This window comes from Protomyctophum bolini (assembly GCF_963924005.1).
Source record: "Protomyctophum bolini genome assembly, chromosome: 14".
NCBI classification, from domain to species: Eukaryota; Metazoa; Chordata; class Actinopteri; order Myctophiformes; family Myctophidae; genus Protomyctophum; species Protomyctophum bolini.
The window spans coordinates 32,263,540-32,288,688 of NC_137875.1; the positions used below are offsets into that span (position 1 = coordinate 32,263,540).

At 43.2% G+C, this 25,149-nt stretch overlaps 2 protein-coding genes across 10 annotated transcripts in view; both read left to right on the forward strand.

Moving 5' to 3' along the window:
- The window catches only part of bicc1a (BicC family RNA binding protein 1a), an 82,553-nt gene extending 78,089 nt beyond the window's left edge, over positions 1-4,464 (forward strand). For all 4 annotated transcript variants that reach the window (XM_080781299.1, XM_080781301.1, XM_080781300.1 and 1 more), the window contains exon 21: positions 1,312-4,464. In XM_080781299.1, the coding sequence (XP_080637425.1) occupies positions 1,312-1,439 (128 nt within the window). In that variant the 3' untranslated portion in view covers positions 1,440-4,464. The remainder of the gene's footprint in view (positions 1-1,311) is intronic.
- Positions 4,465-4,945: 481 nt separating this feature from the next.
- Positions 4,946-25,149, forward strand: part of LOC308327768 (phytanoyl-CoA hydroxylase-interacting protein-like) — a 67,056-nt gene continuing 46,852 nt past the window's right edge. Inside the window, exons 1-3 of one of the 6 annotated variants that reach the window (XM_080781308.1) lie at positions 4,946-7,356; positions 8,600-8,637; positions 24,650-24,837. In XM_080781308.1, coding sequence (XP_080637434.1) covers positions 8,631-8,637; positions 24,650-24,837 — 195 coding nt within the window. In that variant the 5' untranslated portion in view covers positions 4,946-7,356; positions 8,600-8,630. Of the gene's footprint in view, positions 8,638-13,356; positions 13,864-24,649; positions 24,838-25,149 lie in introns of those variants that run through there. The other 5 variants (XM_080781305.1, XM_080781306.1, XM_080781309.1 and 2 more) reach the window with 5 other exon arrangements.

Consider the following 25,149-nt stretch of genomic DNA (forward strand, 5'->3'; position numbering starts at 1 on the left):
ATAGAGCCGATCAAACCGTTTTCTCACTACGATTACTGTTGTGAATAATTTATCTTTCATAACATTCAGTTTTATGCACCCCGGGGAGTAGATGGGAGTTGGACAAATTCTTATCAGATGAGTGCATTGATATTGCTCGCCCTGCAGCAGCTGCCTCATTATATTGACAGACTGTTGTTGAATTTAAAATGCATGTAAAGGTTTTCACAGTTCATTACTAATGTCATTATTTTGGATATTGCTGTGCGGTGAGTTTAGAGTTTGCATAATATTTGTTTTATCATGTTATTGCTGCGATCAGGAGCTTTAAGACATTGATCTGCTGTTAACATTCTGTTAAAAATCATTAAAGATGGGTTCGATTTCCGCTGGGGACGCTGTCCCTGGAAACTCCCCCCCGTCAGGTGAAAAGAAGCGGCTTGGATGCTCATGCATTGAAGCATGAGGTCAGTCCATTGCTCTCCCCAGGTTGGCAGAGGGAGTGTAGCGCCCAGGATTACAGGAGGAGATAATTGACACTGGGTGGAAAAAAAAGATTAAAGAATTAATCAGAGCCAGGGTTTGACAGCAAGGACTGCTGGAGAAATGTTCATATATGGTGATTATTGTGGAAGCAGAGAGGGTGCCCCAGGGCCACAGTTTGGTTCCATGTACTGTCTGTGCTGCACAGCCAAGAACAGGTCAGTGCTGATCACTGCTGAAAACGCTCTCACTCATGGTCTCTATGTCCTTTCATGTCAAGTCTCAATCTCTCCTTTCAAAAAGAGATAGAGTGCCAGTCAATCTGGTCCAGGTTTGCACTTCCAGTATGTATGCCAATGAAAAGAGAAGTTGGAATGATCTACTGTACCTGTCAGATAATCAGACTGGAGGTTTTTGCTGGCAGGGACAGAGACACGGCCATCATGTGAATAATTCACAGATGCGGGGTTGTTGTGTTGACATATTTTCATTAAGGTATTTTGACCGGCCTGCAGGGATCGATCCGACATGCAAAACCAGGTGGCTACGAAAAAGAAACTCTCGTCCGACGTGAGCCAATCCTGTGGCAATTTGATGGCAATTTTCTTGTCTGTGTCAATCCGAGTCATAACACAAGGAAAACAAAATTAATATGTCCCCTGGTTGTATTTATTCCCAATCACGTCATGGCGCACTATAGTTTACATAACATCGTGAGTACAGTCGGTACACATCAGAACTGTCAGAGTTCTCTCAACGGAAAACATACCGTGTTTGTGTGGAATCTTTTATCATGCATCCTGTGGACTGAGTTTTGCGGTTTGCTTTTCTTTCTTTTTTTTCGTGCAGAGTTAAACAAGAACCGGAGGAAGCTGTTTGAGCCGCCCATCAGGTCTTCTTTCCTGGAGGGAGGTGCCAGCGGTCGTCTCTCTCGCCAGTTTCACGCGGACATGGCCAGCATCAGTGGCCGGTGGTAGGAACCCCCCCAAACCCTCAATGCTGCCCCAGAACTGTCCGTGATGGAGACCAAGCCTCCAGTGCCTTTTCTCTAGACCTCAGTTAGCCCAGGATTCAACCTGTCCAGGCTAGTAGTTGGTCTACTGTAGTTCTACTTGTTGCCAAATGAAAAAAAGCCATAGTTTTAACATGAATGAAGTGCCATTAAGGAAGAAGGGATTCTTTTTATATGAAGGTTGTTCTGGAAATAAGGGTACTGTCCAGTATTTTGTCCACTTTTTTTGGTCGAAGGGAACAGGCAGAATGATTAGTACAATCATTTTCCACATTGATACAATCTACATTAGTTGTATTCTGTTGTGTCAATGACATGCACTTTAACAATACTAGACTTTTGCCTGTGAAAGCCTGATTTCCTATGCATTTGTTTTATTAACTCAAAGCACAGATGTATTTTGTACCTAGCCAAATGTAAGCACTTAACCAGTGAGATTAGGGCGTTGTGAAACCAAGCGGAAACCAGGTCATCGTGCCAAAGCAGTGACATCGTCGAACCTTGACACACACCAAAAAAGATATCATCATTGACATTTTGACCTTTGGCTGGCCTCAGTGTTTTGTGATTGGTGGACATTCCTCTGATGTATTCTGTGTCCAGCAACAGGCTCCTGCAGCTGTCTTGCAGTTAAAACAAAACAAAATCTAATATTTTGTACTCGTGTTACGATTTTTCTTTTTATTATTTTAGGGGAAGGGGAGGAGTGTTTAATGGTAATCAGTTTACATATATATTTTGTATGGTTTCCTTTTTTTATAAATGTTTATGAATGAGTTTCTATGATTTGTAATTAGATTGTTATTAGTGACTTTGATAGCCCTTTTTTTTTCTTTTCTTTTGCCCCATAATCTGTGGAGCCGTTATATGGCTGCGCCATTAGACCGCAGCAGAGCGACGAGGCAATTAGTCCGAGCGCTACAGGCCTCTCTCTCTCTCTTGATTGTGTCAATAGGCATCTCTCTGTGGTTCTGTTCCTTTTCTGTTTGATGAGAGTACGTGGCCTTTTGTCTTGTTCATGGTTCATTTTGTCAGTGTTGGCCTCTCCGTGGGCCCCCTCTGTGTGCATGGAATCTGTGTGTTTGAAACACAATCTATGCTAGAACTGTACGCCTTTTGTCTTCCTTACCTCTCACAGTCTCACTGAGAGTGGGGAAATCCATTTAGAAGTGTTCATCAAGTCCAGCCATCGTGTTTGTTAGTGAAAATGCCAACATGCATTACTAGTACTTCAGCAGGGAGTAGTTAATTTACATAGGAAGAATAGCATTTTGTTGTAAACTTGACTGACATTACTTCCCAGCGTGGAGGTACCATCACAGTATACTCTTAGCCATGTTAGATTCATGTGATAGCGTCTTGAATACGTTTCATTTATGCTTGGTCCACTTAATCAAAACCAACAGACCATGCTATTTCAAATGATAAATAGAAGTCTAGGATTGTCTAGTCATTTGTTGCAATCTAAACATATGGAAGTAAATCTGAATCAGCTGTGTGCTTGATGAAGTAAGCAGCAGCAGCAGTGTTAATAGCGTCGAAGCGTGTGCCTGTTCTGGGCTTTTGTTTTATGTTTTAGTTAGGAAACATCCTTCCTGAGGGTTCATTAACTTTGGATGATTACAGAATGTAAAATTCATCTGAGGATTCGGCTTTGAAGCTGAACCGTTAACCCCCAAATCCCAAAGAATTTTGAGTGTTCTTAAAGGATCAACTGCACTTAAGTGAACTGGTCCAAGCATCATCGTGGAATATTAGATTTTACGGAATTCATTGAATGTAGTACAGTAGGAACAAAGACTAATTAGGACTGTAGACATTACTTGTCGTTTTGGTAAATGAGAGTATTTTGTGTAGTTGAGTAAGTGGAATACATTTCTGAGAAATGTATACGAGCACAGTAATTAATTAATCTGTAACGGTTCTAAGCAATTGCAGTAACACCATGAACCATTACACCAGCAGAGGGCAGTCAGTCACTCATTAGTGCTAGCATCAATTCCCTGTTTCAGATTGACTTTTCGTTTATCACTCATCGCATAACCACTTCTCATGCTAACCTCTCGTCCGATTTGAGCCATTCTCAATGTGGTTGTCAAGAAAATAACATGCTAAATAATATTGTGACACGGTTGCTATTGCTAACCAGGAATTAGTTTTTATTTTATTTTTTTCCTTTTAAGGTTTAGAGACAGAGGGGCAGTAGCTAATGTAGAAAGGGGTTCTTTATCTTGAGAGGAGACCCAGCGCTTAGTCGCCCCCCCCACACTCATCATGGTACTACAAGTGAAAATGTTGGAACACTGTTTCTCTCAGTGTCATGACTCGTGTTCCTGCCTAGCAGACATTTGTTTTCGTCCGGGCCAAGTGTCACCTTGTTTGGATGTGTTTTGCTCACAGGGCAATATAGGTTCTAGTCTTATCAAGTGAATGTTGTTTAAAACAAAACAGAAAAAATAATAAGAGAATAATTGATGCATGTTATTGCAGATTAATGAAGGGACTTGTTTTGTAGTCTGAAGCGTTTACCGCTTATCTAGTCTATGCCCTTGATTGAATGGAAATTATGTCTATATTTTGTTGTGTGTTAGTCACACAGTTGTTGTTCCCAAAGGGATTTATTTGTAAGGGTCTACTTTGTACTGCATTAGACCAAATGGTACATTTACGATGAATGTAAACCACTAAGGAACTAATGTAATGCCTATAAGCCTTTTCGCCTCATGCAACTGTTTGTGTGAGGGAAAAAGGTACAGTTCTGCACAAGGTTCCACAGAATTCAAGAGTAAACATTGCATTTCTGGCCATTGCTCTTTTCCACTGTGTCATCTGTTGATGCAACTGTTATTCTAACTGTATTTGTAGTGCAGATATATTCATTGGGAGGATTTTATTTTTTGGTGTAATTGTGAAATGGGCAAAAAAAAATGTTGTTTGTTCAAACATTGAAATTCTATTACAGTACAAAGTAAATAAATGTATACAGCCCATTTTTGTCTTGTTTGACCTCACTACCGTATATGTTTTGTTTATACTTTATATTACCAATATTATTCACTAGATGCACATGGAATGTTCATCTAACACTAGGTAAGTGACTATAAGGGGGCACGGAGGCACAGTTGGTAGTGCTGTCGCCTCACAGCTAGAAGGTCCTGGGTTCGATTCCCGCTCTGGGCACTGTGGGTGCTGGCGGCGTGTTTCCTCCTCCACGTCATCAGTGCCCATACCCGAGGCGGGTTTGGCGAAAGGGCCTTTCTGTGTGGAGTTTGCATGTTCTCCCCGTGTCCCCTAGGGTAGGTACCCTCACAAAAACATGCAGTAATCCTGGTCTCTAAACTGCCTCCCCCTGTCCAGCCAGGGCACCTGATGGAGGGGAAAGGAACTGGTTGGAATAACGTGTTCCTTCCACGCGCTACGTCCAACCAGGGAAACTCCCCCCTGTCAGGTGTAAAGGAGCAACTTGGACACTCAAGCATGAAGGAAGCATGAGTTAAGTCCGTTGCTCTCCCCAGGTTGGCGGAGGGTGTGTAGAGCCCAGGATCACATTAGATGATTGACACGGGTGAAAAATGGGTTACAAAATTGTGGGATAAAAAAAAAAAGGTAAGTGACTATATCCTAACCTACCATAAGCTGAAGATGTTGCTAGTATTAACCATATGTTTTCTGCTTTAGTATTGACAGTATACGGTTTTATCATGTACTATTCATAATGTCAAACTACCACAGGCAAATGTTAATGTCATGTACAATTTTACAGAAATAATTGACTCTTAACAGAGACACACCAGGACACAGAATATTCTACCTGCCAGTGCCTACTATGACCCTTGTTTCAGATGTAAATTGTTCAGCTGCAGTGGGTTTGGTTTCCCTCCGGGGTGTGAGATTCTGTGAGCATGTACAGTAATCAATTCCCCCTGTAATGAAATCAAGACTGGGCCAAAAGGTCAGCAGAGAACATTTAAGTGAGGTCACCAACACAACAGTAGCCTGTCCCTGTACACTCCCCCCTCACTGCTACAGATTAACTTCTGCCCTCTTTTACTTGCCACTGTGTTTCCATTTCACATCTAATAGGGCCTCCAGAACAACACAGCCGTTTTGTCATGGCATTTGCTGAAATGGAATTCTGCGATGACTGTGCTCTGAATGCTGACTGCCGGCATAGTGGTATTTAAAGCCTCAAGGGGGCACTGTCACAACTTGAAATGGGTCCCCTCTCCTCCACTTTCACATGTGACTGTGAGGCATAGATTGCTAGGGACCAAAACACATTACCGGCTTATCTATAATTCACAGAATATCCGCCTGTGAGTGTGTCTGTCACACAAAATCTGGCGGATAATTTCGCGTCTCAAACTTGGCGTATGTCTCTTATGACTGGTGTGCATTTGGTCATTTTATACGGTCATCTAAAATACTACTAAATATTTCCTTCAGCAAATTGACAAGATGAGGAAAGAAGAATGTTTCTCACCCAATGCAGTAACAGGTGGTGTCGTGTCGTTGAACCATTGAAGTAGCTTTTGTGGTAAACCAATGAGTGACTCATCATCTTCTGACATTTTCAAGTGTGGTTTTCCAAGGCAGGGGACACAAAAACATGACCACGCTAGAGAGAGTGTGGTCATTCCCCTGGAGGTAATGAGTGGTAATAAGGTTATGCAAATATTTATTATGAGTTATTATGCCCCTTGCTAATACCCAAAATTTTTAAAAGAAAGTGCTATAAAACCTTTTTCTAAAAGTGCTGTTAATTAACTCAGGCAGCTGATGCCTGACCCCCATGACTAATTTCAATTTCGTATTGTGCTGTTTGGTACTGGAGACAGTACCTAGTAAAATCCCCAGTGTTCATTTATGCATGTGTAGACTCCATCCAGGGCTTTTTCTTGTTGCACTGCATCAGTAATGTGGACGTCTATGGAGATCTACCACGGGTCACGGACAAAGTCAGAGAGAGAAGGATGAGGCTGGCAGGGCACTGCGGCAGGCACCCAGAACTTGAGCCAAGTAAATTGACTCTATGGAAGCCAACCCATGGCAAAGCCAGGAGGGGAAAGAAGCGTACGACCTACGTAGACGTACTGCAGCGCGACAGCTTGGCTGACAACACTGCAGAGCTCAAGATCCAGAAATCCCAAGTTCGTGTTGGCTAGACCTCACTCTCACAATCATCATCATCATTTATGCATTATGTAACCGTCAACCGAGTGTACAAATGTAACCAAATCGACCCATAAACCCATTGGTTACATCTGTACACTCGATGAGTAAAATTAACACTGATATTTTTTGTGTAGGTCACAGAGGAAGGACTGTGGATATCGGAGGATCTTAATTGCTAGTAAACATGTGTGAACTCTCCCCTCTGCCTACCCATTTAAAACCCAGTGCAGGCAGCATGCACCATTATGCTGGCCAGGACCTTGGAAAGGAAAGGTGTAAATGATGGGTGGTGTGACACGTATGCTAATGTGGCAAATACCTTGAATGTTGGCTCTCATCCAGGATAGAATTGGCTCCAAAATCTCTGCCTCTCTGTTTCCTGTGTCTCCTTTCTGTCCATGTTTACCTGTGTGTCTGCTTATACAAAAGTACTGTTTTGAATTGCAACTAATACCTCTTTCAATTCATTCCTTCGTTTTAGGTATATCCTCTGACTGCAGTTCTACCGAGTACATGTTGTGTGAGTACAATGGTATCCCTGTCCTTTTAAAAGTTTTGAAATCTTTTCATGTTGAGTCTACAATCTACATGGTCCACATAATGCTTGAGGCATCACATTCTTATCCTCGAAGGCGTCAAATGTGACCTCCCAAATAATCAAATAGGGCCTACAGACGCTTGGTCAAAGCTGAAGCCTTGGACAAGAGGTGATGCTTTTTCAGTTTCATGTTTTCTTTATTGTACGTTTGATGCTCTGTGAGCACAGCTCTGATAGAGGCATTCTCATGTATTCTTGATCACAGTGGGTCTCAGCTTTAGTCCCGTGGGCCAAGAATGCCACTCGTGATTTATCTAATTCTTTAAAATGGTTGTACAATTTAGTACAACGTCAATTTAGTTTAAATGTGTCCCACTCCCCAAGCTATCTACTCTCGGTCTGGAATATTCCAAAATGTTCCCAGAAGCAGCGAGTGCATTCTTCGGCAGTGGCATTTAACCTTTACTTTGGCTGTGGACAGGCATACCGTAACGTGAGACCGTAACGTTGTAACTCAGCTTAATAAACTGCTGCTGAAATATATAATATATATAAAATTCAGTTTGTGGAATCTCACTTCTCTCATTGGGTAGTCCCTAAAATTGTGATGAAGGGTAATTCTGGTTCAGAAACCCAAAGATAGTATATTTAAGTGATTTGTTCCATGGTCGCATTTACTATGAAAACCTGCATCTCCCGTCCGTCAGTCCGTCCGTCTGTCCGTCCGTTAGCTAGGGGAATGGTAGTGTCTTCTGTATACGCATATACAGTAAACGTTGTGCCCTGTGCTCCACACTGGCTTATTAGAACTGTCCTTTTCAATGTCCTAAAGACATCTAGACCCATTATACATGGTGTAAGTATGTGATGATAATACATAAAAGCATATTAACCTACCATAATAGTAGACTATAGGGAGATAGGAAATTATAATAAGAGATAAAGTACAGTGATTACATTCCATATTCTCTGCATGTTTCTCCCTCTCTACATTAAAGGGTGGCGGCTACTATCGGTAGCCGCCAAATATGGCGAAGACGCTGTTACGTGTACCCTTGAAGGGTGTGTGGGTATTTGTCCGGGATTTGCTGATTGCATTCTGTACAGCACCTTGTAAATAATTGTACTTTTTTATTGTATATCTTAAGTGGACATAAATAAATGATTAAAGTGTGTGTGTGTGTGTGTGTGTGTGTGTGTGTGTGTGTGTGTGTGTGTGTGTGTGTGTGTGTGTGTGTGTGTGCGTGTGCGTGTGCGTGTGTGTTTTACCCTTTATCCCTCTCCCCCTTGTTGTCACCATCCATGTTTTCTTCTCTCAATCCTCCTATATATCTATCTATGTCTGCTCCCTGCTATCCCTCCATCTGTCACTGGACTCACGTGGACCCTGGCCTGAGCTCCTGGCACAGCAGAGTGAGCAAATTCAGCTGGACTTCTAAAAGCATGACACGTGAGCCTAATTTATATGTGGTTGTTTTGCACCGTATTAATATGAATACGGCCTTATATTAGTTATTTATTTGAATCCACAAATTACAATTAATTTTACAAGGAAACAAATATAACGGGGTTGACATTTCATGTTCACTTAAGGATATACACATGGCACCTCCTCCTCCACACAGACAAGCTGCCTATAACAGCCGAAACAGAACATGTATTTGGCAAGTTGTTTGGCTTTGCTCTTTGTCATGCCAGCTATTCTTAGGCCACTCATGGTCAGTTTATGCACATGGCCCAGGCTTCCGAATATCAGTATGGAAAATCTACAGCGATACCCCAGGTTTGTTATACTTCCAAGTAATGGTTGGTACCTTGTGTCAACAAAGACAACATCAGGTGTATTTGGGATGTTAGCAAAGACATCGCATGCACAGCTATACCAATCTGGTAACACTTTTGAATGTTTATAGGCCTACATTGCTGCACTAGGATGGCACATATTTTCGAACTGCATCAGACACAACAATCCGGTCGTGGCGAGCAATATACACATTTTTGTATACACTACAGTAGGCTACAGTACATCCATTTGTTCTGTGTGCGATGGATTCTAGGTGTTGTTCAGAATCATGATGGTTTATACAGAGTGGAGTGTGGGTGTCGGGATACCAGATTGACAGATTGACAATAGCAGCATTTTTGTACATCGAACGCGCACACAGACACACACACATACACACACACACAACATGCGCACACAGACACACAGACACACACACACACACACGGTCGCACGCACGCGCGTGCGCGCACACACACGCTGTGTCATTAGTTGTTATAATTATTAGAAGAAAGTTTGGAAGGCTATAAAAGGAGAGGTATCATGGAAATGAAGTGGCAAAGAAAGGGGTCAGGGGGGACGTAGGGAGGAAGTGGAAAAAGTGAACACTAGGTCGTAGGAAATGCGAGAACATGAGGAGGCTAAGAGCGGGGGAGGGTGCAGGAGCTATTGGGATCCATAGCCCGGGTCAGAACGGCAGACTGGGCCGTGGCTTTGTGGGAAGCGTTCCCACTGCCCTCCCCTTCACTTCCTCTCGCGGCTCGGATAGTATGCTGACACTAATACATAGTGACTCTCCCTCAGGGGGAGGCTGGGAGGGCAGGGGGAGAAGGAATGGGAGGATGGATGGATGGATGCAGGGAGGAGAGAGGGGAGGGGGGTGCAGGATCACTTGGCTTCATCATCCAACTCTACAACCAGTGCTAGATGAGCACAGAAAAAGGAGGGGGCGCATGGAGAGAGAGAGAGAGAGAGGTGGGGGGGGGTCAGCAAGTGTGGTGTCAGCATAGTGGATGGCATGGCAAGGAGCCCGTCTTCAGCGTGGAACCTAAATGTCTAATTTGTGCACTTTTCAGCTCATTCGTTGCAGATCCTGGATTGTGGAGTATATTTCTAATCCCATTAAAAGTTTATATTCAGTAGTAGCCTAAAATCCTACATTGTGTTATAAGTGAACTCATAGTGATTTAAAATGCTCTGTTAATCTGCTGGTGCCAGTGCAGCATGCCTGCACGCACGCACTGTACTGTACTGTACTGTACTGTACTGTACTGTACTGTACTGTACTGTACTGTACTGTACTGTACTGTACCTATTATGGTGGTAACTGACACTTTAAATGGATAACATAGGCTACCTATAAATAGCTTAGAATATTTTCATTTTCAAATGACAGATCATTTCATCAGCAAAATCTGAGTCCAGTCACCCATCCTCCCCCCTGACATGGTATTAAGCCTTTGCAAAAAAATTAAATAAATCAAATGTGCTGTTTTTAACTTGAACTGAACTCCATGCTGCACCCACCGCAGCTGATGAGGTTTTAGACTGTCACTTCATAGGGGTGTAGTAGCGCCTCCCAACGCAGAGGAGTAGCCTAGCGAATGGCGATTATGGGCTTATCAAAGGTTTAATTCGCCTGCTTCACATAACCTCAATTAGTCATCCTCCAGTCCACTGCACACACAAAGCACGCTAACCAATAGGCTCCCTGGCTTGCAAAATGAGATGGAGAGATGGTGCATGAATGTAGAAAATGTAATGACATTTAGAATCACATTTAACTTGTTAGCTCGTTATCTATCTCGTTATCTATTGCAAGCAGCACACACATTGGCCTATGTTTGTATAGGCTACAAACCTACAGGCTCACAGTACAGTATATGCAACTGTCTAGGGCTAGGGCTAGGCCTATACAAGCAGACTTACTTACTGTGTGTGTGTGTGTGTGTGTGTGTGTGTGTGTGTGTGTGTGTGTGTGTGTGGTGTGTGTGTGTGTGTGTGTGTGTGTGTGTGTGTGTGTGTGTGTGTGTGTGTGTGTGTGTGTGTGTGTGTGTGTGTGTGCGTGTGCGTGTGTGTGTGTGGTGTGTGTGTGAGTGCGTGCGTGTGTGACAGGGTTCCTCCTATTTGAGGCCAACGCCCGTATAAATCACTTTAACGCAGCGGTTATTACCCCTGCCTGCCTATTGGACAGAGTGACTCAGGGCTGAGGTGCATGATGGTCTAGCTGCCATCGGCGCAGCCGCATCAGCCGAGCTAGTTAGTGTTCTCTGAAGAAGAGCTGATAAATGCTCTAAAGGTCGCATTTACTATGAAATTGTCATTTCCCGTCAGTCAGTTGTTTGGTTGGTCACCCCAGGCATGACCATATATGGTCATCATGCCTCGTGACATCACGTGACATCATCAGGGATGGAGATCCCTGATGTTATCAATATTGGCCAGCAACTCTACATCTGACCTCAAACCCTTAGATCTCCATATACGGAGCTGACCTTAGCCCATAGCACTTGCCGTAGTACTTGACCTAGCCTCGACCTCCTACAGGCGTATGAAAAGGCTCAACTTATGTATCTTAGATAGCATTTTTATGTAGACTTAGAAAGCAGTTTATGTAGACTTATAGCATTTTATGTAAATAGCACACATAGTATATATATATGCATAGTTTCATTATATAGATTTTCCATTGTTATGCTCTTAGCTTATACATGATTTGTGATAACTACTTCGTATGTATTTGATGTATTGCTATGCTTTTTTATTATTTGTTCTTTAAATTGACCTGTTCTGACATTCCATGTCGATCCTTCCCCATCCATCCTACCTCTTCGATGTCTCCCTTTTGACTGGCCATTTAAATAGACCGGCCTGCCCCAAAGTTATTAGTGCAGCCGCGCCCGGCAGCTGGCGAAAACTAGAGTTCTCAACAGGCCAGAAAATTAAGGCCCGGCCCTACCTGGGCCCTCATCAAACCCTGTACACTCAAGACACTGCCCCCGCTGCCACCCTTAGATCTCCATATATGGAGCTGACCTGTTCTGACAGACCATATGTTGATCTGAACTCATCAAACCCTGTACACTCAAGACATGCTCCATGGCCAGTACAGAATTAATTCCATATGTTGATCTGACCCCCCATTCCAAAGCACCAGCGCTCACCCATAATGGGTGAGGTTGATTCTTGCCCTCAGGCGTCTTACTGGTATTATTATGCTATGCAGACTTAAGGTTGTGATATATGTGTAGACGGTATAGCCATACTTGACAGCGTTCTGTGGCCTGGGCGTCTGGTCCCTGTGGACAACTGATAATGCGTTTGGGGAGAGATAATTACACGCCTAGCCACAGAAACACCAGTGATCGGTCTAACATCCGAAATGTAGCACTTAGCAGTGGGTGTGGTTTTCTGGTTCCATTCTTCTTTCCCATAGAGATTTACAAAACATACTATTTACATCAATTATTTTAAGCCCGGAATCAATTAAGCCATCCAGGATCCGGGTGAATCTTGACCATAAAATCTTGATTCTGTGAGGAAAGAAAAGAAAAAGAAAACCACATACAACTTTAACAAGGGTATTAAATCTAGTATAGGCCTATGTTGTATAATGAAATATTTTAATTATGTTTTTTCACATAATCACCTAGCCTCGGTGAATGGCCGATTTTTCAGTGGAACCAGAAAACCACACCCTCTGATGTGCCCTATAGGCTACAGCCCATTGCATTATGCACCAACCAAGACATCCAATCAAGTGTAAATGTTCTAATATGAGAAATAAGGTAAAATAAACATGAAATAAACATGGGGCGAGATATCCACGCTGTGGGGCGAGATATCCACGCGTTATCCACGCGTTGGGGGCGAGCTATCCACGGCTTGGGGCGAGCCCTCTTCACTTTTCGAAATTCCGGGGCGAGCCGTCTTCACTTTTCGCGGGGGCGAGTTGGCAAAGGGGCGAGATGACCTGTTGCCCTCTAGTAGCCTACAAACAAAAGATCATTTTAAACACATTATTCTTGTCAGGCAATTGAGATGATCATTCATCCCCACCTAATTATTGGTCCAAAGTTGCACCTGCGCTCCTGTCAGCATGCATGGCCATACCTCGCCCTGATGTGTGGCTGGCAGTGGGATGTTTAACGGCAAATAAAGAGAGTACGGGTGTTTGTTTTGGATAGACAAAAGCCCCGAGGGGGAACACCGCACCACTAATCTGGTTACATAAGATGACACAGAATTTGCGGAGCTCTTTCATCACTAATCCAGCTACAACTGTCCTGCGGGGGGATAACAGTATTCGCAGACTGGGCATACAGTATACAGTAGGCTACACAACACACACACACACACACACACACACACACACACACACACGCACACGCACACGCACTTGTAGCTCCGAGACCTCGGAATCGCATATCGAGAAGAAACCCATGCATGCAGGAAAACCCAATTAGTTTCGCTTTGCATTCAGCCAACGGGTCTGTCTGTGTCGATGTAAACGCCAAAAAGTCCCTCACGTTGCAGCCTCAAATTGGCAGTGTGTGTGTGCTGCTGTGACGACGCGCTGCTGACGCGCCTATTTGCAACCGCACCACACAGAGGCGAGATAGAACAGGGAACGGACGGGAGACCGGCGCCGGCAGTCTTTCTATATTCTATCCATCTTTTTACTCGCCTTTCTTTGTTGAATGTGAACGGTAGCACTAGAAGTCCTGCTGTGAAAACAAAGAGACATTGAACCAGCATATATCCATCATCCAGGCTCATCTGCGGAGATGGAGGTACCAGGCTTTGCGCACAATATCACCAGTCCTTTAAGTCCGTGCGAGGGCATGCTCAAGAACCTGAGCTTGGACGCCATACAGTTATGTGAACGAGATGGTAAGGAGAGAGAGCAGTCGTGCTCTGCAGTTCATTATATTATATGCATATTGTTGTTGTTTTCTAATTAGGCGCTGCAGCGTTTGTGTATTGAAAGGTTTATGGGCCGGTCGTCCAGATGGATGGTGCGCTGGCGCGTGTGTAGAATAGCAGAGAGGGTAGGGTTTAGATATTTTTGAGTAGCCATAATGACCACACAGTCCACAATTGCCACGAAAATTGTTAATAGCCTAGGCCCATGTATGTACACAAATTCAAAAAACGGAGGAGAATACACAACTATGGCTACTGTTCCTCGATATGTCACTAATTCAGCACCATGGAGCTGGACCATAGAGCTGGACAGAGGCTATCAGTATCTTTACCTGTGGTTGCTGATTTCCTCATTGGTTTCACCTATTAGGCTAATTAATCAATATAGTGCCTGGTTTACTTACTTATTTAAAACAAAGTTATTGACCATCTCTTTAAGCCCATGAAAACCCTTCTCTGGGCTCTTGGCTCTGCATGTAAAATGATTAATAGGCTAATTGTTAAGCTGAAAGGCAACATCCTGTATTTGATTTCCCAGAGGCATTTTAATCCAGAAATCCCAAAGTGTTGGCATACACTCTTAAATAATGGTTTAGGCTCCAGCTAAGATTTGATTGACGTTTGATAAATTAATAGATTAAGGACTGTCTGTCTCTAATCAGATTTTGTTTTCAGTGTAGCCTACAGATCTGGCCCTCAAGTGATTTTGGATTGTGGAAGAAATAGCAAGTCATCGGACAAAATGACAAGAGACTCAAATATGGCTGCACCCATAGAAACGTGTAATCTCCGAGTCTGACACACGCACACACACACACACACACACACACACACACACACACACACACACACGCACACACACACGCACACACACACACACACACACACACACACACACACACACACACACACACACGCACACACACACACACACACACACACACACACACACACACACACACACACACACACACACACACACACACACACACACACACACACATTCTCACTCCCTCTCTCCCGTCACAGTAATTACACAGCACTGAATGAGACTTCAGAGTGTGAAATAGCAGGGACAGCATGCTGATCCCCTTTTTGAATTAAGATGACAGCATTGGCTTCTCAACACAAAAGATACATGGATGGTTCAACTAAATCAGGAACTATTCCAAAAGTGGACCAGGGATGCTTGTTTCTCTGGGTTTAACACATAGAGTTGACTTGTCCTCCCTTAAATGTGTCAATGGTGGTCTTCACAAAAGGAGCCCCCGCCAGCACCACATCACAGTGCAGCCATTGTAGCCTACCAACCACACCGCCCCATCTTCTCTTCCACCGGAGCTGCACCTAATAATGCAATGCAGTGAGATGCTGTTTATAACCCTTTAGTGCTTCGCTGGCTTGATTTTAAAGCTGTTGTTTTAGTAATTGAGGAATAGGTCGTTAGTTGGCCCCAACTATGGACACTATAGTTGTCAGTGCCACTGCCAGCACTGCACTTGTACCACTGCAGGTTCAGTAGAGGGCTTTCTGGTCGGACTGTACTGTGAAGCACAACAATACATCGTATTTATCAGCAAAGCTTTCCAGTGTAAATAGTGCCCTTGAGACACCCACATACCCTTTTGTTTATAGAGCAACACAAACCACCATTTCTGTACAGCTTCAGTCGGAGAACAGAAGAGGTTTGAGGACAGGATACTACGTTTCCAGCCAAGTACAATTGAAGCATTGTTCCATTATCGTCTGATTTCCCTATTGATACAGTATACACTGACAGTGTTGATTTGTGGCTTGCTGTTGACATTAAACATGGCACTAACTGGATTTAGAACTCTAGAGCAATGCATACTAGCATAGTCTATGTGGGCGATGTAGTCTGGGATCGATCCCCTGAAGCTGCCAGGCACTTGTTTTGATATCAGACTGTCAGTTTAAATGTTCTCCAGAGATTACTCGTGTCACATGAGGTTGCTTCCGTGCCATAGCCCAAAGTGTTAAAATGCATGGCTACTCGAGATTTCTTGGACATGAGAAGCAAATGCCCTTTGGCCAGTTGGGTTATAAGGACACATTTTCCCACTATACTATTCAACTTGGTTCTACATGAGCTTTCTAAATATATCTTCCAAATCATGAATATTTAAGTCTTAACATGAGAAGGCTTCTGTTGCTTTGCTGACGTCCAGTATGCTTATGGCACATACTGAATTGACTCTATTTTGGGGGACATGGTGTGTTGAGTAAGTATTGGATTGGATAGTGTTGTACCCGGTTAGTATTGTACCCTGGCCTTGTTACATAGCCTAGTCTTATATCCTGTTAACTTTTGTACCCTGATTGGGTAGTGTTTTACCCTGGTTGGATAGTGTTAGATATTAGTGTTGTACCTGGTGTTGTACCCTAGGGTTGGATAGTGTTGTATCTGGTTACGGTAGTTATCGACCCCAAATGGTGAATAGCTTACTGAATCTGCTAATGTGACTAAACAGTGTGGGGTGAAGCTCAGAGGACATGGTAATGAATTGGCTGTCATAAAGTAGTATGAGATATCTTATTTTTCATTGCCCCTCACAGGGCCAACTGAGGCCGCCATTTTGTTGTTGTATCAATGTGGGGTAATTGAATACACAGTGCACATCTAACAAGTAATTTGTGCCATTGCCACCGACATTATTAAGTTGCCATGATGGATGGCTGTCGTTACTGTAACCAAGCTCATTCTCTCTGTGTGTGTGTGTGTGTGTGTGTGTGTGTGTGTGTGTGTGTGTGTGTGTGTGTGTGTGTGTGTGTGTGTGTGTGTGTGTGTGTGTGTGTGCGCTTGCATGCGTGCGTGCGTGCACACTCTGAGACCTCTATTTGCTCCAGCTGTGGTACCTTCATTTTGACGGCACCTGCGGTCCCTATTTTGGGCATGTCATTATAGGCACAAAAATAATGAATTTCATTTTGTTATTTTCTTTATTTATTTAGCAGATATAAATCTCAGACGCTCACAAGGCTCACGATGCAGCATTTTGTGAGCTTATAGATCTGCTATTTTTGCAGTGCTACTTTGTGTAGCACTGCAAAAATAGCAGATCTATAAGCTCACAAAACTAAATAGGGCTTCAGTGGTTAATACAGTTGTTGTAATATACAGTATATTCCAACATGAAAGCAAAAGGCAAAGCTCCCAATCCCCTTAAAGCCACTATAAAGCAACAGATGGGTTCAGAAACATTATTGATTACAAGAGTACTGTTTAGGGGCAACTATGTCCAGCTTTGAAGGTCTGTGTAAACTCAAACATTGAAGACAAAAGTGTGTAAACTCAAACATTGAAGACAAAACTGAGGACGCAAATGGTGATTGGCCAGAATTAGATGATGTATGATGACGTATAATGATAAGAGCGCCCCTCACTTCACACGGTGCATAATATTTTCCTCTACAATATAAGTTATACCTGTTAATATCTCAACGAAACATTTAAAAGCTGCCTTTCTGTTCCTTTTATATTGCTAGTGTGGTTCAAAAACATAAAAACTGTTGATTTGTGGCCTTTGTTTGCTAGTATATAGCTTATTTAATTAATTTAATCCATCTCGTCTGATGAGAAGCGATCTTGAAGGTAATTTATGGGTTTGCCTACAAACTAGAGGTCAGTCACTATTGCACTCCATAGGAGCGTAAATACCACAGCCTTTGAGAATGTAAATCCTTAATAATTGTTGTCATACCAAATCAGTCAGGGGACCTGGCTACAAATTAACCCACATAGTACAGTGACAGGCCACATTAGTATCATTCCTGAAGCCTCAGTAAGCGGGCATGGTAGCTTTCCTATATTTTATGTTTGGCAATTGCTTCATGACAATGCCAGTGAGAGACACAGTAAATATTGCTGTCACCTCACTGCCAGACTTCACAGGTTTAATAATTTCTTCCATAAACCTGCTGTCTGAAATGCATATCAAGTTAATGGAGTTGAGCATAGTGCTTTATTGCTGTGCAAGTCTTTGATAATGAAGGTCTTCTAGCCCATTTCTCTAATGTGCTTGATCCGGCCAAGTATGGATTTACTTAACCCCTTTGAACTTATATCAAAGATAGACCTACTGTATAATTAAATTCAAAAACTTGGTGGCACTCCAATGTTCCAGTGTTTTATCATCCAGTACCACAGGAGACTGTCAGAGAGGGCCATTGAGGGCATTCACATTCACTTATCAGGGAAGGCACATTTTATGCTAGAAAATGACTCATCCCAAGTTAAGAAATGAGAACTTCCTTAATCCTTATACTGTCTCTCCAAAAGGTGTTCAATTAATTTGAAAGGAAAGGCGTGATTGTATTCAGAACGCCTACAGTAATGTCTTTCTTTTGAAGCAGCCCGTTTTTAGCTAACATATCTCGAGTTTCATGTATTTTCGTTCAGGAGACAGGAGAGGGGCAGAACACTAGACTACATTAGCCAAGATGACAGAGATTTCTTTATTTTCATAGCTAGAGAAAGATGCTTTCTGCTCTTGACATCACTTTCCACTCTCTGTAGGGTCTTGGTCTTTAGACTTGCATGAACAGGGGACAGGGTAGGAACAAAAAATTGATTTTCAAAGGCTGACTTGCCTCGATGCCTATCAGTTGTCTGCTACACTGCACATAATGCTCGGTTCGATTTTAGAGAAAATAATGGATTTTCAAAGAAGGTGCCTTGTTATGCAGTATAATTGTACACAGCGGCACTGCTGTCTGCCTTGAAATACTAGCAGCCCGCCCGCATCAATAAAGTAATCTTTAAAGTAAGAAGCTTGGGCTTTCAAGTATGTACCAGCACTCTCACTCAAGACACAGACTGCTTGGTTCTGCTGCCTACTGCAGAACCATGATAGCTTTTGTTGTCTAATCTAGACCAGTGGTTCTCAAACTTGTTCATGTCAAGGAGTCAAGGACCCCCAATTTATTATGCATGGCCGCAAACTCCAATCTGAAAAGAGATCGGCTATGTTCAAATAGCCAATGGATATAGTGGTTAAACAGATTTTTTCATGCTATGCTTTGATGCTACACATTTGTCTGGGGACCCCCTGAAACCCCCTCAAGGACCCCTGGGGGTCCCCGGCCAGACCCCGCTCAAATATTTTCATGTCAACTCAAAACCCTCATTGATTTGTTTTAGGCCACGAAAAACCCTTCAGATTTTTCTTTTAATTTTCACAATTTTCACCAGTATTTTTCCAAATGTTTTGAAAATAGAAGATAATGTAAGCTCACAACACGTTGCATCATGGCATGACTGTATATTTGCTATTAGTCAAAGTATAAAATAGGGTTAAAGTCAGGTTAAACTGGTCCTCATTTTGCTGATGACACTCCCTCAAGGACCTGTGGCTGTCCCTACTAGAGTGCACTTTGAGAAGAACTACTAGTGACCACCATGATGGCCATGGTAGGTAATCAAACAAATATCCCTGGACTCATCAGGCAGTAACAGATATTCCACAATATCAAACCAGGTGTGACCGGTACAAATCCTTCTGCAGAGAGCGATTAGGATGATCTCTTGTATGCATGTAAACAAGGTTTATATTGATCAGTCTGCTGCTACTGCTTTTGCTCGCAGTGGCATTGATCGTGCACAGACTAAGTGCAGTTCCGAATGAGGTCCATTTGATGAGGTCTATTCAGCATACAATGCGGCTGTGATTCACTTTCATGATGCTGTTGCCACACAACTATACATGTTAGCTGTACATGTTAGCTGCACTCAGCACGTTGGTTCTCTCTCTGCCAACCCAGTGTATTGTGGACCTCAATTCACCCCAGCCCTGCTGCGAGATAAACATGATAAGCATACTTGTGTAGACACTGTAGACATAAAGAATCATCATGGCTAAGCCTTTTGACTTGATTCTTTCAGCACCATTGCCGTTGATTAATGGCAATTGAAGCTTATTTTTTGATACTACGCTTACCGCCATTGCCGTTGATTAATGGCAATTGCGCTTTTATAGTGCATTCGATCGAGCCATAATGCTACTTGCGTTAGCCGGTTAGCTACAGTAGCTATGTTGTTGTCACAGCACTGGATCGTCCATCTTAGATTGTTGTCGCCATATAATCCATTCTATCTGTTTCTTTCAATCGCCTGTATCTCCTATTCCTTGTCCCAGATGGCATTTTTGTTTCTTTGACGGCACAGAGCCGGCGATGTGGAGCTCTCCAGTGCCCCGGTTTGGATTCATATTGTAAACAAGACGGGTCCGCGTCACTATGCCGACAGTCCATTGGTCCGATCGACAACCTACCTCAAATCCTCACTCTAACCCTAACCTCCCCCGGGGCAGACACCTAAACCTAACCCCAACCCTCTCCCGACCCCCAGCGCACCTCGGACCAATGCTCCTTTGGAGCAATGGTCCGTCGGATCATAGGGTGCTTCCAAAACAAGGCCTGTCCATGCTCCGTTGAGCTTACTAGGATAATACTACTTCCGGTAGACTGGAAATGTGGCTTTTCAAAATAAGAGCTCAAATGGGAGAAATGCTGGCGTGAATTAGATCCTAACTTTTCAATAGTGTTTTAATCATGAGCTCAGAAATTTGGTCTGCATCTATGGAGCGCAAAAAGTATGTGTTGTCCTGCTCCATCAAATATACAGCGACTATATACTGAGATAGCTATGTTATACAGATCTGAATTGTATTTAAGATGTATGAGATATAAAATATACTTCCCATAACCCCACATACTCCCTCCTATACTCTTGCTGTGTCCTACAGTACTGTTACTGAAGTTCCCCCGTGGGATATGCTCAAACTGAGTGATTATGTGTCCTCTGATTATGAGGAATTGGAGGCTTTTGCTTTCTCCCTCGCCACTTGACCTTGATCCTACGTGGATCCGTGCTTCCATCTCTCATGGTCCCTAGGGGTAAAGAGCTTCCATCTCTCATGGTCCCTAGGGGTAAAGAGCAGCTAAGCTTAATTTCTAGTCTGCATTTCTGACCAACATGCTGCCTGTGTGGTCGTAGGTATGAGTAAGTACCCAGATTTACACCAATGATCTCCTGCATGGGAAAATATCTACGTCTCGTGCAAAGGGAAACACCAACACACACACCCCGGCCAAGAGAGATATTACTATAGGCTTCTACCCTGCTACACATAATCATATAATTGCATACTGTAGTTTAAAGAAACGTGAGGCCCCAATAAACAGTTTATTTATTTAATAAAGACATTTAATTTGACATCAGCTTTAATACCTGAAATACAGTGTGGCATGGGTTTGTTGCTCCTAGACAACAGGACTGTTGATGTGGATATCCGGCCATGAAGAGTGCTTTTACACAGTTGGGTTTCTCTCACAAGGGTTTCCTTTGATTTCTCCCCAGCAGCGAGCTGTAGCTAGCCTGGAGTGTTGACATCTAAGTGATTACATCACTATTGGGCATGGCTTTGCAGAGTCCATGTAAGTCCCCTCCATTTGCAGGTGAACTAGGCAAGCTTTACTGTAAGCAGTTCTCTTCAATAGACTTGGATTTACAAACAGGGACCAGGGATTCAACATTTTATTGATTAATTTTATTAAATTCCTGTAAGACAAATGCATCAGCATCATTCACAGCAGGTTCTTATGTATGCTACTGTAGCTGCCCTCTATGCCTTCTATTTCGGACATTGCTAACATTGTTTCTGAAGCTGTGTTACAGTACACATGAAGGTTGTTTGATATACAGTAGTGTTTTGGTGTTGGGTACCATGAAAAGGTCAAGGCTGCCTACAGACAGTAAGATATTAAATCCCACAAAGACACGAAAGACAGAATGAGCTTGTGAATGACAGCGGTATTGATTGTCCTTTAATAACCGTCCCACATTGCTCTGCATTTCTCTGTTCTTTATCATTCTGATTGTATTGCAGCCAGATGGAGAAACCAAGGCGATTGATTTTGTAATTTTATCACCTTAAAGCTTTACAATACTGTATGTTATTATTATTATTACCAGTAAGACGCCCTGAGGGCGAAAAGCGCCACAAAAGGGCGAGGTCGCGTGCACGCATCCAACCTGGGTGATGGCAGACTGCTGGGCGAGCGCTGGCACTTTGGCATGGGGGGTCAGATCAACATGGAATGAATTCTGTACTGAAGAAGAAAGCAAAAGCAAGTAGTTGGTTGAGTAATTCCACGTCATAATGTAACGGGTGCACGGTTGACTGTAGAAATGAATACCAGAACTCATGTTGTATCCTGGAAGGATTCTTGTTTTATTGTGTTCCCCCCAGCAGCAAACAACAACAGTGTGGACGTTTCGGCCCAAGGGCCTTCCTCAGCGAAAAGCTGAGGAAGGCCCTTGGGCCGAAACGTCCACGAGGCGTGATGTCACGAGGTGTGACCATATATGGAGGTATGATTTCATGAGGCGTGACCATATATTGAGGCGTGATGTCACGAGGCGTGGCCATATATGGAGGTGTGATGTCACGAGGTGTAACCATATATTGAGGTGTGATGTCACGAGGCGTGACCATATGGAGGTGTGACCGGCCGAATGACTGACGGGAAATGCAGGTTTTCATAGTAAACATTTGTGTTGTTTTTGTAGAGCTGCTAGACAAGACTGTGGAGCTATCCCCCCTATGATATTCTAATTTAATCTCTCCTGAATCAATTGTCGAGTACAGTCTTTTCCTTCTCCAGTGACACTGGATACCTGCTGGGGTGCTGGGGTGGTATTGACATCACAGGCTTGTACTGTACAAGTCATGCTGACTTGGCTGTCCAGACAGAATGGTTTCCCTACTGTGTCCTGTATTGAAGCTCTCAGTCTGAACCAAGACCCATTAACTCAGTAACTTGGTCAGGCAGCCAGCCATGACTGCGTCTAGGCTATAATGACTTCCTTTTTATCATTCCTCTCACAAATTCCATAACCCCAGCAACCAACAAAAACATTGTATGCCTCACATATCCAGATAAATCTACTGTATAGTTGCTTGCAGCAACTGAATTAATATCCAAGCACTGTGTGTTGCCTTTAGTTACAGTAGGCTATTTTATCACTTTGTATTCTTAACTTTGAAGATCATAGAGAGTTTTACCTGGGACTGGAGGAACATAGTGACTGTGTGACTTTTAGGTAAAGATTACTATTCTAGATTACGTCCTGCTAATTGGCTAACCAGTGATTAGGAGGATAAAAGTAGGTGTGAGGGACTTGTTTTTCACTTGGGTCATTTTGGGTCATTTGACCCACTGGTTTAACTATAGAATGTAGCCCAGGATATGAAAAAATTAGGCATGGCTGTTTTAAACCGTTTTCAAAAAGCAATGTAGGTATTTCTGGTTTCTGGTAAAAAAACTTAATGAAGAGAGAATGGTCCATACTACCCAATTATGTGGAGTTACTCATTTATCAGCTCTTCTCTAAGCTGATGAGTGGAGATGGGTGTTCCATGCTGCACTGCTCACCCCATTGTCTATTCAATGGCATTGCGCACTACTACGCCTGAATTCCATGGTCTTGTTTCATAGATGTAGGCTCAGCACAGCAAACACATTGTTGCCATGCCAAGTGGGTGTTTATTAGCATGGAGCAAAGTCTATATTCTTACAAAGCTTGTATTCAGGCACTTGTTAAGTTGTTTTGGTGTTTCGTATGCTGTGCGTGTGCGGTCTGCACTCTAGGGTGCAGGTCTGGGCTGCATGAAGCCTACTTATCGCACAGGTTATATAGAGTATTGTCTCAGGCAATTGGTTGTGTAAAAGCCCAATTTAATTCCAACAGGCTACCCTACTATTGCTGAAAGGCCAGAGGTGGTCCATGATGACACACCAGTGAAGCTAGAATCACCCAGATCAAAAGACCTAAACGTCTTCCACATTCAACATTTCCAAATGTGCCGATGTTGTCATTATGTAGTAAAGCTGCTAGGCTATTGCCTGTCATTTTGAAACTGAGGCTTTTTCAATACCATCTCTGTGTAGTAGTCGTGTTTGAAATATATGTATTACCAGCATATGTGCTGCTCCACTGATAGGTATAGAGGGGATTAATGTGTTTCTATGGCAACGTGTATTTGTGTGTGTGTGTGTGTGTGTGTGTGTGTGTGTGTGTGTGTGTGTGTGTGTGTGTGTGTGTGTGTGTGTGTGTGTGTGTGTGTGTGTGTGTGTGTGTGTGTGTGTGTGTGTGTGTGTGAGACGCCAAGTCCTCTATGGAAAAAACGAGGCAGATGTGTCGCCTACTGTGAGTGCTCTCTATGGCACAAAGGTATAATGACTGATCCACTGCAGAGCCATTGTACATTTCCAGCATTACAAAAGATGGCTACAGTAATATCACAATTTAGTTACGGTACCTATTCCATACACTGCAGCCTTCTCTGATTAATGTATCTATCAACAGGCTTCTCAAAGTTGACGTAGTGGAGTCATTTGGTCACAAGATTATATCGACATATAGCCTCTTTGAGGCTGTGGGTTGGACAAATGTTGTCCAGGATTCTTTGTATTGTCCTATGCCCAGCTTTCCGGGTTTGTGTGAACACAAACATTGGCTTGTGATTGGCTGATCACCCCATAGTGATGATTTGATTGGCCATGAACAAAGTACATATTGAAGCTCAAAGTGAGGGCAGAAGAGTGAAGACGGAACAGTGAGAACACAACTTGTGATTGGCCGTAATGAGATGATGTATGATGATAAGAGCGCCCCTCACTTCACACGGCTGTGAAGTCAATGTCTTCTGGTTTTGTGTTGTGTGACCAGGAAAGAAGTCCCAGGATGGCGACATGGAAGAGCTTCCTGTCCCCCAAAACATCAAGATAAGCAACATCACATGTGACTCGTTCAAGATCTGCTGGGACATGGAGCCGAACGCCAAGGAGCGCATCACACACTACTTCATTGACCTGAACAAGAAGGAGAACAAGAACTCCAACAAGTTCAAACATAAGGTAATGCATGAGCCAATGCAGAAAGCCCAAACATTGTGGCTACATCGTTTGTGTATCCACAATGAAAAACGGAAAGGGGGGGGGAGACTGGTGGACAGAGAGAGAGAGAGAGAGAGAGAGAGGGAGAGAGAGAATCAAATACTGCTGTCAAATGTGTCAATTTCAAAAACCCAAGGAACAACGCAAATTAACATTATGGCCATGGCTGCATATCAGTGGGGTGTGTGAGGGAGGTATATGATAATCACCAGTAGGTTACTTATCACTCCAATGCAATCGAGCCAGCAGGCTCTGCACTGCATGTACAGTATA